The 15,575-nt window shown below is 44.5% G+C and overlaps 1 protein-coding gene across 1 annotated transcript in view; it reads right to left on the reverse strand.

The window, feature by feature from the left end:
* Positions 1 to 15,575, reverse strand: part of LOC123512265 (tRNA-dihydrouridine(16/17) synthase [NAD(P)(+)]-like) — an 87,604-nt gene continuing 72,029 nt past the window's right edge. The window contains 7 exon segments of the mRNA XM_045268548.1: positions 1 to 586; positions 2,038 to 2,063; positions 2,066 to 2,179; positions 3,822 to 4,159; positions 5,160 to 5,408; positions 12,538 to 12,733; positions 13,438 to 13,597. Coding sequence (XP_045124483.1) covers positions 110 to 586; positions 2,038 to 2,063; positions 2,066 to 2,179; positions 3,822 to 4,159; positions 5,160 to 5,408; positions 12,538 to 12,733; positions 13,438 to 13,597 — 1,560 coding nt within the window. The 3' untranslated portion in view covers positions 1 to 109.

Raw genomic sequence — 15,575 nt, forward strand, 5'->3', positions numbered from 1 at the left:
TACAATTTGCCTGTTTATTCAAAATATATGAGTATAGTGTATGTGCGTGTGTGTGTGTGTATGTGTGAGTGTGTGCCTGCGTTGCGTCACCGACAAGACCAATGCCTCGCTAAGTGACAGGCTTGGCCAATCCTGAGTCCTGAGAGTCTTTCTCCGCGCCAGTAAGTGGCGGAGAGTCATCGGGGAGACCATTGGGAGCCTCCTGCAGTAGAGTGCCGATTGATTCCTCTGCAGCAACTCCCTCAGGCCCCAAGGGTTCATCCGTCTTCCCTGATTCACGAGCCTCCGCCTCTGCCGTGAGTGGAGGCGGCGGCTCCTGCTGGGAAGGCGAGTCCGTGGTCTGGTGCTCCTGCCTCTGGTCCTCGGGAGGCGGGGACGACACCAGCTTCTCCCCAGCATTCTCGTCCGTTGCCTCACCCTCCTTCCCCTCCTGCTCCTTCTTCAGCGCCTCCTGCTGGGCGTAGTATATCGCGGCTTTCTCCCGCTTGGTTTTAACCAAGATGCGGTGGCCGGGACAGTCCAGGCCCTGCGTGTAGCACTTCACCTTGCAGCAAGCCCGGCACAGCCCGTGCGAGCAGCGGCCTCCCTGTGGACCCATCACACATTGGACTATATTCTCAAACATTTTTGCGCCACACCTGCTTTACTTTCTAGATGAATTTACAAGGACCTTTCAAGGAAATATTTACTGTTCTCGCGACAGATTGACAAAGATTTAGACTGTCAAAAAGGTTTGGAGAAAATCATACCGGTCTTTAAAGGATTTTTTTTACAATTATAGTGACAGATTAACAGAATTTCTATATCATTAAAAGGCTTTAAAGTAACTTATAAGGGATTTTAAATGTGTTTTTATGATTCTAGTGGCAGACTAAAAATATTTCTACGCTATTAACAGGAGAACCACTTTTGAGAATCCAGTCAATCAACTCTGTGGCCTCGCAGACTATATATACTAGCGGTGGTGAGAGAGAGCAAAGTGCTTTACAATATGGGCTTTGATCGCCACACCCTCGCCATGAGTCGCAACTTTTTAATCTCATGAACTGCAACTAGCTCACAAATGTTGACTCAGCACACACAGGCAGGGGCGCACGGTGAAGACGCGTGTGCTGTGCTGGTGGTGATCTGGTGAAAAGACTTAATTCTGCGAGTGATCAATTAACATGAGTCATTAGGCAGCAGTGGGCGCGTCACCAAGGAAGGAAAGAGGGAAGAGACTGGACACTGACAAAAACATAAGAAAATAAGAGAAACTGCAAGGACACCCGTCTCACTCTGACCACCGAAACAATTTATCTATTTATTTATTTCTTCATTCATTTTCTTGAACGTAACATGACACAGGTATTATATGACTTGCAATTTATTAAATTTATTTAATTAATTTATTTATGTAACGTAGCCTAACTGACATGTAAACCTCCAGACTCATAATATCTAAAAAGTAAATAAAAAACAAGTAAAGTAATGAAAAAAAAAATGAATAACAGTGAAAAGATGGAGAAAGAAGGGCAAAAGGAAAAGAAGGCATGAAAACCAGATTAACCTCACCAAGAGCCTTTGAAAATAGTGTTAAACAGCGTTATGGGGGAATAAAACGCTTCAAAACACGGGCCGAGGAGGAGGAAAGATGATGAATAAAAGACAACAAAAGGAAAATAAGGCATGAAACACGATTAATCACACCAAGAGCCTTCGCAAATAAGTGTTAACCCTTCAGTACTGTGACGCATTTTTACCTTGAGTTTTATGTACGATAAGACCATTTTATTAACATTAGGAAAGGTTTATGGAGATCAGAAGATTAATATGGCCACAATCTTCACTATTTCAACCCCCCACATAAGTTTCTAAAGCAGTATAAAATCACAAAAATAGTAGCCAAAATAAATATGAAAACGCGTCATGGTACTGAAGAGATTAAATAGCATTAAAGGAGAACAAATACTTCAAAACACGCCCCGAGGAAGGATAAGGAAGACAGGAAACAGAAGAAGGTATGGACACAGGAGAAGACAGGATGAGTACACTCACCTTGGGGTTCCGACAGACACACTTTCGTAATGGTCGTGCTGCTTCCCAAAAGACTTCCTCGGGTTCCTCACCATCTTCTTCTTCTTCTTTTTGGACAGATCACTCGCCTCGCCCTCTTCCGCTGGTCTCTTATTGTTGTCACTGCGGGGTAAGGATCGTGTGAGTGGGAGGCGGGGGTGAGGTGCAAGCAGTCACCGCAGGGAGAAAGGAGTGGCGGCGACAAAGAGAAGTGGAGGCGGAGGTTAATTTGTGTCAGGGTCGGCTGGTGTAAGCGAGGGTTATTTGGGTCTGCAGACACAAAGGTAAGGGTTATTTTTAGTCCGTGCTGGCAGAGAAAAACACGCGGTGGATTCATATGGAAATGGAGGCGCCGTATATTCAGTGCCAGGAAGTGTGTGTGTGTGTGTGTGTGTGTGTGTGTGTGTGTGTGTGTGTGTGTGTGTGTGTGTGTGTGTGTGTGTGTGTGTGTGTGTGTGTGTGTGTGTGTGTGTGTGTGTGTGTGTGTGTGTGTGTGTGTGTGTGTGTGTGTGTAAATTATATAGAACTATGGAAAATCGCTGTTAATATGTTGATCTCCACATTCCCTCCCACAAAAACGTAAGTAAAGAAGTAAAGATTAAAAAAAAAAAAAGCTTCGATTGTACCTATTCAGTACTGGGACACATTTTTACCATGAGTTTTGTGTGTGATTAGGCGATTTTATTGGCATTAGGAAAGGTCTTGTATGGAGGTCAAGATTAATGGCCAGAGTCTTCACTATTTTAATCCCCCCACATAAGTTTGGGTGTTTTGAGTGTTTTGAGTGATTTTTGTGGTGTTTTGAGTGTTTTGAGTGAGTTTTGTTGTGTTTTGAGTGACTTTTGTGATGTTTTGAGTATTTTGAGTGAGTTTTGTTGCGTTTTGAGTGACTTCTGTGGTGTTTTGAGTATTTTGAGCGAGTTTTGTTGTTTTGAGTGACTTTTGTGATGTTTTGAGTGTTTTCAGTTAATTTTGTGTTTTGAGTAAGTTTTGAAGTTTCTGAAGCTGTATGAAACCACCAAATAGTAAGCAGAATGAATATCGAAACGCGTCCTGGTACTGAAGGGGTTAATAAGCTGAGGCAGAAGAGAAAGTTGGTCAATTTGTCCCAGGGTGTGATGGCGCCAGACGAGCCTGTCATGGGTGGAGTGTCGCCTCTGTGCGCCACTCACGTCACGTTCCCGTCACTCACAGCGGCAGGGCTCTCCTCACAATTTATTAACCCTTCACTGATTGACAAAATTTTCCTCCATCATCACTTACTACTTTATTTTTTTTTAGATATTTATATACGTACACACTTACAAAACTTATTTCCCTTCACTGATTGACAAAATATTCCCCCATTTAACATTTTCTTTTCTTAGATACAAACTTATTTCTCTTTACTGACTGACAAAATTTTCTCCCCATTTATTATTATTATTTTTAGATATTTATATACACACTTATACAACTTATTTACTTTTCATTGATCGGTAAATTTTTCCCCATCATCGCTTGCTACTTTTTTTTTTTTTTTATAGATATTGATATATTATTGTCTTATATGGTAGTCTGGTGGCCTGGAAAAGAGAGATTTGGCCTTTGGTCTTGTAATGTTTCGTAACCTAAGTGTCCAGGAAGTTAGACACTCACATAGACAGACAGAGACACACACGCACACACACACACAAAAGAAGGATCGCACACACACACACTATTATTATTATTATTATTATTACACACACACAAAACTCACCTTCCATCTTTATCCTTCTCATCATCATCACCATTTTCTTCCAGCTGTTGCTCACCATCCTCCTCCTCCTCCTGCTGCTGCTTCTGCTTCTCCTTCTGCTTCTGGATTTGGAGGGCGCGCTGCTGACTCTCCTGCACCTTCTTGAGATGCTCCTCGGGTGGGATGCGAACGTAGGGCTGACACAACCACGGAGGCATCGGGAGGCGGGCTTGCTCTGAGGCGGGGTCAGGTTCCCACGCCTTTTCCCCAGTGTGATAAGGCGACATGCGGTCCCTCAGAGCCTCCACCACGCCGATCATGTCCTCGACCCGGGAGGTTTTGGAAAGACGGTACCGCAAATCAAAGTTCTCCGGCATGGACAGACTGCAGAGGAAGGAAGGAGTGTAGGAATGAGGGAGTCGAAGGAGTGAAGAGTGACGCAGGTGGGAGGAGAGAAGGTTGAAGGGTAGTGGTGAAGGTGAAAGGGAGTGAAATGGTGAGGCTGAAAGGGATGACGGAGGTAGGATGGGAAGAAACATGGGAACGATAGGATGGTGAGAGGGAAGGAAGTAGAGAGAAAGATGAAAGACGCAAGGAAGGAAGGTTATGAGGAAAGATTTCTAGTTTCAGTAATAGCTTAACCAATATTCTGCATCAATAAGCTAATAAAACATGTGAGAACCTATAAATCATCTTCATAGCCTTTGAAAATCGTCTTAGTAAGAGAACAACACATTCTAAACCCCAAGAACGTCAAGAATAACAATTTTAGTGGAAGAGGAAGACGTGTTCACCCCAAAGAACATTAACAAGCGTCTTAGTGAGAGAACATATTCTAAATCCAAAGAACATCAATAATAACAGTTTTAGCTAAAGAGAAAGAAGTTTTAACCCCAAAGAACATTACCAACAATCGTCTTAGAGAGAGGAAACACATTCTAAACCTCAAGAATCTCAACAATAACCGTTTTAGTGAAAGAAGACGTGTTAAGACCCTAAAGAACATTACCAACAAGTCTATCAGTAAGAGAACAACACATTCTAAACCCCAAGAAGATCAACAATAACAGTTTTAGTCAAAGAAGACGTTTTAACCCCAAAGGAACATGACCAAGCAGCGTCTTAGTGAGAGAACAACAAAACCCAAAGATCCATCCATTTTAAGTGAGAGAGCGCGTTATAAAAGAAGGGGGCCGCTGTGGTGCAGTGGGCGCCATGGTTCTCAAGAGCACGGGTTCGAATCCTGGCCACAGTCTGAGGCTAGGAAGGGCATCCACTTGGGGTAACGGTTCCCAAATGCCATAACTAAAGTCCTCCTGGTATTAATACAATAGGAAACCGGACGTAAAAACTATAAAAAAAAAAATAAATAAAAGAACCTTACCAATGATGCAGAAGCTTGAAGACATGCCCGCGGGAGTAGCTGGTGGGACAGGGGTGCTCGAGTGCCAAGTGGAGGTACTCAAGGGACACCTGCCACACGGGGGGATGAGTGCCAGCGTAGAGGGCGGGGTTGTGCAGGTTGCCCTCAGCACTCATCACGCCGTCAGCACCCGTGGCAGCAAGACACCTCTCCACGTCCGCCAGGTACTGGATGTTGCCGTTTGCGATCAGAGGAACCTTGACTGCCTCCCTGTGACACGAGTAAAGCTGGGTTAGTGTGTATGTGTGTGTGTGTGTGTGTGTGTGTGTGTGTGTGTGTGTGTGTGTGTGTGTGTGTGTGTGTGTGTGTGTGTGTGTGTGTGTGTGTGTGTGTGTGTGTGTGTGTGTGTGTGTATACTTGGCTCTGTTTAGCTATAAGGGGAATTATGACTGCCTCCTTGCAACACGAATAGGAAATAGTGTGTGTGTGTGTGTGTGTGTGTGTGTGTGTGTGTGTGTGTGTGTGTGTGTGTGTGTGTGTGTGTGTGTGTGTGTGTGTGTGTGTGCTGGGTTGTCTTCATCTAGTTTTTCTTTAATGTAAGAGGGAAAAGCCGGCCAAGGGCAACAAAAAAATAAATAAATAAGACCCACTTAGTTGCCAGTTCCCTTGCAGGTCTGATGGTGTAGTGGTATAAAGGTGAGTCAGTGTGTGAATACCCGGTTGTCTTCAGCTTGTCTAGTAATGCAGTATCTAGTAATGTATTCGATGTATTTTACTTGCATTGTATTCTATGCACCAGAACATTTTTATTTCCTCTATAACTGATAAGTTTCTCGTCGTTATGGTGTGTGTGTGTGTGTGTGTGTGTGTGTGTGTGTGTGTGTGTGTGTGTAACTTCCCTGCCATGGTAAAATCTGAGTGCAAAGTCGTTCACTAGTTCAATCAGGCTTTCTTTCCTCCGTGATCGTGGTAAAGAGATCCAATGGGCCGGCGGGGAGTGGGCGGCGGATCAGCATCAAATCCTCCTCCTTCTGACTCCGGAAAGAAGAGACGCGCTTCATGAAAAGGAATCTGAGTCTACAGAGTCCGATGCTCTTCTTTGAGGGATTTCCTAAAGGTTCCGGGGAATATTGGCTTACGACGCGAGCACACACACACACACACACACACACTTAGCTAACAGACGAGGAACAAAATAAAATTCAATACTAACAACATATTAAGACTGATTTTCCATAGTTTTATATATTTCTCACACACACACACGCACACACACATACACGTCACTCCCACGACCCGCACCTCTTTGTGACTCAAAAAGCGTCACAGTGAAGCTTCGAAGCGTTTCATTCGCGGGTTTGAACCATGAAGAGGAAGCCAGCCAGATACGCGCCGAGGACCTGCCGCTTTAAGTCACGTATTTCGAAATGCTTTGCTCTCTCCCTATCACTACTTTCCAAAGGTTCCAGTTGAAGATACTCGTGTTTTTAACCCCTTCAGTACCGGGATGCATTTTTGCCTTGAGTTTTAGGTATGATTAGACGATTCTATTCACATTAGGAAGGGTCTATGGAGGTCAAAAGATTAATGGCCACAGTCTTCATTATTTCAATCCCCACATGAGTTTCTAAAGCTGTGTAAAATCACCAAATAGTAAGCAGAATGAATATGGAAATGCGTCATGATACTGAAGGGGTTAAGAGTATTATTATGGTTCTGGTGATAGATTGGCAAGATTTCTAGTTTATTAATAGGAGAAACTGTCTTGAAAACCCGCCTAGTTGTCTCTGTGGTCTTGGAAAATTGTCGTAGTGAGAAGGGAAGGCTTCTCTTAATACGGCCGTAAGTCAAGGGAATAGCACTCTTGTTCCCAATGGCGGGGTTCAAATACCTACTAAATTGTCCCATGATTTGTTAAAGCTGGGATTGGAAGTTGAAGTTTCCATCTCCGATCGCCACTTCAATATAATGAGAATCTAATGGACGCTTCTATTCTCGTCTCATTTATCAATAAACGTTAGGGATTTTTTGGATTTCTGAGGGTTTTTTTTGTTTGCTCTTTTTTCTTTTTTTTTTTTACATCAAGGATTTTTTTATTTCTGAATCTCTTGTTTTGCTTTTTTTTTTGTCATGGTTAGAGCTCAGTCACTCTTGGACACTTGACGGATGGGTACGTGTGTTCTATCTGCATTTAAACCCTTCAGTACTGGAAAGCACTTTTACCATGAGTTTGGCTATGATTAGACGATCTTGTTTACATTAGGAAGGGTCTATGGAGGTCAGACTACCAATGGCCAGAATATTCACTGTTTAAATCCCCATATAGGTTTCTGAAGCTGTATAAAATTGCCAAATAATAAGCAGAATGAATATGGGAAATGCGTCATGGTACTGAAAGAGTTAATGATTCACTAGTTGCTGCTGATTCATTTTATTTGTTATTTTTAGTCGTTATATAGTTTAGTTGATTATGATTAGTCTCTCTCTCTCTCTCTCTCTCTCTCTCTCTCTCTCTCTCTCTCTCTCTCTCTCGATATTTACATTAGAGCTACAACTAACCCAAAATTTACCTACAAGCATTAAAGATAAACTAAATACTTGATCTTCTTTGCAGTGTCTTCCTACATTAACATCTAAATTTGGTGCGAGTCAGACTATAATGAAAACTCGCCTAAGACAGTTTTATTAAGGGAAGAAGTCATTGCTGTGAAGGAATTAGCTCACAACGTCCATCTTGCCTCGCCTTCTCCCGCACGACAAACCAGCAAGATTAATCAAAAGTCGTGAAATCTTTAGGGAAGACTCGTGATTCGTGACAGTTGTAAGTAAACAGACTCCCTTCCTCCCTGACCTCCATGCATAATATTTGAGTCTCGCGTGCAACATCACAGGAGAAGGGCGCCGTGCCAGGGAAACCGGATGCAAAGGCTAATCTGTGTGTGTGTGTGTGTGTGTGTGTGTGTGTGTGTGTGTGTGTGTGTGTGTGTGTGTGTGTGTGTGTGTGTGTGTGTGTGTGTGTGTGTGTGTGTGTCAGTGTGTGTATCTGTGTATATACGTATCTCTGCAGTCACCTGTGGCCTCGGATACCAACAGAATACCAACACACTGCACCAATGCGCCTGTGAGCCGAGTCGTCTGCCAGAGGGGAGGGATATGTTTTGTGACAGAGGCGTGTTGTCATTCCTGCCGCATTTCCTCGCTGCTGAAGAAGTCTTAAGTGTTGGCGAGTCGGGGCTGTCCAGATGTCACTCTCAAGACCCCACCTCGTGTTGCAGTCCGGCTTCTCCACGTTGCCGAGCCATTACAGCGCCGAAAGTGAAACGTGATTCGAGTGAAAACGTCGACTCGAGGAAACAGGCTTGGTGAAATTCAGGCCTTGGTGTTTGAATATAATGTGGTATTACTTCGCTGCTTGTAAACCTTCGAGAAAAAAGATACTAGGAGTGCATAACGTAATATTCTGTTCTTGTTCTGTGTTGTTTGCTTCGTCTTTCAATCGTACTGGAGACAAGGTTGGCGGGATTCAGGCCTTGGTGTTTGAATACAATGTGCTGTTACTTCGCTGTTTGTATTAGACGAAAAGATACTAAGAGTGCATAACGTAACATTCTGCATCTGTCTTTTGTTCTGCATTGTTTGCTTCGTCTTTCAATCCTATTCGAGACAGGCTTGAGCAATTCGGGTTTTGATGTTTGAATATAACGTGGTTTTACTTCGCTATTTCTAAACCTTCGAGGAAAAGATAACAAAAGCGTATACAGTAACATCCTGCATCCATCTTTTATTCTGTGTTGTTCGCTTCGTCTTTCAATCCTGTTCGTAAGTCCTCCAATCACATAACAGTCTCGAGTACTTGATTCTCACCAGAGGAGAGGACGAGGACGTAACATTCAGGAAAGAGGTCAAACAGAAAGACCAAAAATGTAACTCACTTGATGGCGAAGAATCTGCAAACTCTGACCTAACATAAGGACGCTAATAATAACCTTTCCAAAGTTTCCTAAGACGATTCAAAGTTCCCGAAGCTGTGACACGAACCTGGAGTAAAAAGGATCGCTAAACTCAAGGTGACAGTTTGGAGACGCGGCGCATACTTTGAATCAACTAGACGATAACAACATCCCTTCCAAAGTTTCTTAAATCGATTCAAAGTTCCCGTGGGTGTGATACGAAACCTCTCTCAAGTACGAAGGAAAGGTATACCAGGAGTGACACTTTGAAGACACACAACGCAATGAAACGAGAAGAAACACGTTAATAATATCCGTCACAAGGTGTTTTAAGATGATTCAAAGTTCCCATGGGTGTGATACAAACCTCTCTCAAATACGAAGGAAAGCTATATGAATGGCACTTTGAAAACTCCACACAATGATTCGAGAAGAAACACGTTAATAGCATCCCTTACAAAGTTTCCTAAATCGATTCAAAGTTCCGGCGGGTGTGATACAAAATTCCCTCAAGTAAAAAGGAGGGCTATTCTGAACATGACAGTTTCTCGGGAGCGGGTGAAAGCCAATAGCCTGAATGGAAGCAGGTTTGTGTGTACGTAAATCCTGTTATAAACGTGATACTCGCTCCGGAAGGAATGACCGTAAAGGAAAAGTTTTCATACAAAGATTTTAATTGCCTTCAGTTGTGAGGGGGCCAGCGTGCCAGCCAGCCAGCCAGCCAGCCAGCCAGGGAGCCAGTGAGCCAGACAGCAGCGGCAGCGGCTACAAACTGGGCGGTACGTGATATGAGCTAAACATTTTTAAAACAATACTTTACTTTCCATCTCCTTTTCCTTACCCTCGCGCTGAAGCCTTCCCGCCACAACCACTTTGTAACGCCAGCGTGACCCTTCCTCCTCTTCCTCCTCCTCTTCTTTCTCCTCCTACTCCTCTTCTTCTCCTCCTCCTCCTCCTTTTCCTCCTCTTTCTCTTCTTCTTCCTTCTCTTCCTCCTTCTTCCTCCTCCTCCTCCACCTCCTCCTCCTCCTCTTCTTCTTCTTCTTCTTCTTCTTCTTCTTCTTCTTCTTCTTCTCCTCTTCCTCTTCCTCTTCCTTCTTCTTCTTCTTCTTCTTCTTCTTCTTCTTCTTCTTCTTCTTCTTCTTCTTCCTCCTCCTCCTCCTCCTCCTCCTCCTCCTCCTCCTCCTCCTCCTCCTCCTCCTCCTCCTCCTCCTCCTCCTTCACGAACACAAGTATCAGGACACCTCGGGAACTAAATTGCCTTGACCTCCTTTGAAATTCTTTTATTCCCTTTAGATGTGAGTGGCGTTCGGTAAACTTTCATAATATTACCAAAAAGTTAAATTATAGCCCTTGGACAAATCTCTTCTTTTTATCAGCGCGCACACACACACACACGTACAAATCGAGACACTTTCATCTTCCACCTGATTGAAAGAGAGAGAGAGAGAGAGAGAGAGAGAGAGAGAGAGAGAGAGAGAGAGAGAGAGAGAGAGAGAGAGAGAGAGAGAGAGAGAGAGAGAGAGAGAGAGAGAGAGAGAGAGAGAGAGAGAGAGAGGGAAACCAGACAAAAACAAGAAAACACAAACAATAAACAAAAACCAAAGAAAACTTCAAAAAACAAAACATAAAAAGAAAACGGAAAGAAAAAACAGTCACACCACACCACACACCACACACCACCACACCACCACACACACTTCCACCAGACTGCCCTCCTGCCACCCTTCTCCATCTCTCAGCCTACCAATCGTACCAACACCTCTTGATCCCTTCATAACACAGGTAAAGGCAGGTGGAAGGCGGGGGCGGGGGGAGAGTGGTGTTGCGTGCCTTGCGGACCTAACGCCTTTGCCATTATGGAGAGGCGACACAGACCCAGCCAGTGAAATGTAACAATTCTGCTCCTCCGCCTCTGAATATTCATCGCCTCGTTGAGTGAAGCCTCTAGAACCTTGCCCCACTCTCTCTCTCTCTCTCTCTCTCTCTCTCTCTCTCTCTTGATGTTTGAGAGAGAGAGAGAGAGAGAGAGAGAGAGAGAGAGAGAGAGAGAGAGAGAGAGAGAGAGAGATGCGTAATGAGAGTATTAGTTAGAAATGCGACGCGGGCTCTTCCAGACACCAGGGACTGTGGGTAATTAGTTAGTTGTGGTGATATGTGGTTGACAGGAGAGAGAAGGAAGAGGAAGAGAAAGAGGAAAAGAAGGAGGAGGAGGAGGAGAAAAAAAGAATAGAAACAGAAAAGAGTAAAACGGGAGATGATGAAAAATGAAGATAGTAAAATAAAGGAAGATAAGGAGGAGGAGGAGGAATAAGAGGAAGAAGAAGATAAGGAGGAGGAGGAGGAGGAGGAGGAGAAGAAAGTTTGCGGTGCCACTTCACAGAAAACGGGAAGCAGATAACTTTGTCACTTCATAGAGACCGGAGGAAGAAGGAGGGAACTTTTGCATCGCCGGTTCACGGAAAACACAGGAAGGGAGAGAGACAACTTTGCAAGCTAAGAGTAAGAATCCAAAACTGAGACGAAACACTACACAATAAAAATAAAAACGCTAGAATTTCACATATTATTCTTCCCTGGTCAAAATTCTCGCGATCAAATGAGAGGTAGGAAAGATTAAGAATCGAAAATGTGACGAAACAATGCACAATAAAAAAAAAAGCTGAAATTTCATATATTCTTTCCTGGCAAAATTCCCGCGCTCAACTGACAGGCAGGATAATTAACACTAATGCTCTGAGCTGCGTATTGTATTCCTCACAACACGAGGGAGCAACACCCGTGACTGACGTTTATAAATTACACCACCCAGGGAACAGGTAATCAAATGCACCTGCCTAGACGGGAAAGATAATGAATAACCCATACAAACTTTTCTCTTCCTCTCTCATCGACCAGTTCTCAGGATTCTTGTCAATGTTACACGGCACCACTTGCTCTTCAAAGTATTTCCTCGGATTTTCGTGGGCCAGGAGGAGCAAACAGAAGGCTTAAGAAACTCATTGAGATTCAGAAAGTAGAACACGGCGCCGAGGAAAGCTTTTAGGCAAATTATGCATCCTGAGAAAGTTACTAGAAAGATGGATGAGTGTAGGCAAGGATGGATGGATGGATGGATGAGATGTGTGTGTGTGTGTGTGTGTGTGTGTGTGTGTGTGTGTGTGTGTGTGTGTGTGTGTGTGTGTGTGTGTGTGTGTGTGTGTGTGTGTGTGTGTGTGTGTGTGTGTGTGTGTGTAAACATCTATCTGTATGTGTGTGTGTGTGTGTGTGTGTGTGTGTGTGTGTGTGTGTGTGTGTGTGTGTGTGTGTGTGTGTGTGTGTGTGTGTGTGTGTGTGTGTGTGTGTGTGTGTGTGTGTGTGTGTGTGTGTGTGTGTGTGTGTGTGTGTGAGCATGTATGTAAAAAAAAAAAAGACAAACACAAACAGGTAAACAAGGAAGACAACACTTACTTAACGGCTTTGATGTGTGGCCAAGAGGCAAGACCAGTGAGGGGACCCTTCTGCTCCCTAGTCCTGCCGTGTACAGTAAGCAAGGAGACACCAGCGCCCTCTAGCATCCTCGCGTACTCCACCGTCCTTACTACATCCTCGAACACCCGGATCTTGGCAGTGATTGGAACGTCCACCTCAGTCGACGCTCTTTCAACTGGTTTAGGAAGGAGAGGAAGGTGTTACTGTTGGCCTTGCTCCTCCTTCATCTACTACTTCCTTTCCTTTGTCTACTTGTCTATCTGCTGTTCTATTCTGCTCTTCCGTTCATAAGTTTATAAGGGTTTTCTATGAGATTTATGTGTTCTTAGTAAATGTAATTAAGTAGTAGTAGTAGTAGTAGTAGTAGTAGTAGTAGTAGTAGTAGTAGTAGTAGTAGTAGTAGTAGTAGTAGTAGTAGTAGTAGTAGTAGTACACCAGCTATCCTCGTCATAGGCTATCAGGTGTCTTAGTATGTATCTCCCCTTCCTATGTAATCCTTTGTAATTTTGTGTAAGCCTCCTCCTCCTCCTCCTCGACCTCCTCCTCCTTCTCGACCTCCTCCTCCTCTTCGACCTCCTCCTCCTCCTCCTCCTCCTCCTCCTCCTCCTCCTCCTCCTCCTCCTCCTCCTCCTCCTCCTCCTCCTCCTCCTCCTCCTCCTCCTCCTCCTCTTACTTTCCCGTCCATTTCTCCTCCTTCAGTTTTAATGGGAATGGTTTACTGCCTGGAAATAGTGGAGGAGTTTTGTTGAAGGGCAATGAACTCACTACACTAAAAACAACATAAAAAATACTACTATAATAGAATACTCTCTCTCTCTCTCTCTCTCTCTCTCTCTCTCTCTCTCTCTCTCTCTCTCGTCGCCAGAAGGACCCACTCACTCATGGTCCGCACCAGGTCCCACTCGTCCTGCAGAAAGGCTCCGTAGTGGCCGCGGCGGGCGATGGCTTGAGGACACCCCAGGTTGAGGTCCACGGCATCACAGTGCGGGGCGGCCAGCTGGCACGCCGCCACGAAGGTGTCCGGGTCGTTAGCGCAAAACTGTGGGCCAGAGTAACAGCATAACTCAAGCGAGCCGCTGCGACGCCCCTGCCGCTGCCTGGCCTGGAGAGCCGCGGCACACACTTTGTGATTCGCGGCTTCCTTTCTTATGTTGTAACTACCAACATGGCGAAGAAAGGAAAAAAGAGGAGAAAACGTAACCTAAACAGACCCTTAACTAACCTAACTAACTTGGCGAAGAAGGGAAACTGGAGGAGGAAAGGTAACCTAACCAGACCCTTGCCTAACCTAACCTAACCTAACCTAACTTTTTCTTACCCAAGCCAACATACTCAACCCAAACAAACCTAACCTTATACTACTTTACCTGACCTAACCTTCCTTACCCAACAAACCAAACCCAACCCAACCTAACCTAACCAACAAAACTGAAGCACGTACAAAAATAGTTCCTTTTAACTCTTCTTGCTACAGGTGAAAAGGAAGAGGCACCAGTAGGAAGCTAGGGTCCTTTTACTAATTAGAGAGATAAAAGCGAGGCGCCGACACCAAGAACCCGTCCCTGGTGAGGCGTGCGGGAGGGTAGGGGGACGTGAAATGACTAGAATGGGAGAAGCGAGGCGGAAGGAGTGAAGGATAAGCAACGGGAACGAAACATATCAATTACTGTCCGCCACACAAACACACACACACACACACACACACACACACACACACACGCGCGACATCACAGTTACGTCACATAGGGAAGAGAAAGAAAAAAGATAAAGAAAAGGAAAGGAGAAGCAGATAAATCGTAGAAATAAGGGAATAGAAAGAAAATAAAGTAAGGAAATAAAAGAGAAGGTATAAGGAAACCAAGATAAGGGGAAGAACAAAGGAAGGATAGAAAACAGAGATAAGAGAAGGAATGGAGAGGAAAAGGAATGAAAGGTAAGGAATAAATATTGAGAAGGGAAGAAAAGTAAGGAAAGGAAAGATAAGAGAGAGCAAGGCAGGGAAGATAAGCTGACGGGAGAAGAAAGAGAGGGAACCTGATAGAAGCAATAAAGCAAGAGTGATCACTGAGACACACACACACACACACACACACACACACACACACACACAGACCACCACTACCACCACCACCACTGTTAAGCTAGTCAATCACCACCATCACCACAACACACACACAATAACACAAAGTAAACCAGGCCATTCCCTCCCTCACTCAACTAGACACATTACCACCATCCCAATCAATTACTCACTCGCCTAACCAAGACACACCAAGACACACAGAGACACACAAATACACGGACACTCCAAGGCACTCGTGTTTGGTGTGAGGACTCCGCCACTGACGCAAACCTCGGGAAAAGCATCAAGTGAGCCAATTGAGAGAAAACGAGACGCGGTGTATTAAAGAGTTAGCCTTACTGAGCGCCATTCCCCGCTGATCCTTTAAAATCCTTAGCAAATTCCTGGGGACGCATCAGTCGCACACGTAACAGGGAGAGGGAGAGGGTAAAAGGAGAGTGCGAGAGAAAGAGAAAGAGAGACACAGCGCCCCCCATCTCCACCCACACAGAACAATCGCTACTGTGTATGAGGGGACAAAGAAATAAAAACTGGAATAACGATAAGAAGGAGAGTAGAGGACACCAAACCTGATAGGGGATAAACTACCAGCGCCGAACACACACCACAGCACAGCCCACCCCCCCTTCCTTCCCCCAACACGTCCTACCCTGTAAATATGAAAATACTACTAACATACAGACACACACACCAATAGATGGATAGATAAACACACAGACAGACACAGAAAGTTGAGTAAATGAGTAAGAATAGATAGATAGATAGATAGAGAGAGAGAGAGAGAGAGAGAGAGAGAGAGAGAGAGAGAGAGAGAGAGAGAGAGAGAGAGAGAGAGAGAGAGAGAGAGAGAGAGAGAGAGATCAAAGCTAGTCAAGATACTGATTTTGAAAGAGCTCTCGAGGAACACGTTAAGGATCTAAAGAGCGTAAAAAAA

Source organism: Portunus trituberculatus, chromosome 33 (genome assembly GCF_017591435.1).
Source record: "Portunus trituberculatus isolate SZX2019 chromosome 33, ASM1759143v1, whole genome shotgun sequence".
NCBI classification, from domain to species: domain Eukaryota; kingdom Metazoa; phylum Arthropoda; class Malacostraca; order Decapoda; family Portunidae; genus Portunus; species Portunus trituberculatus.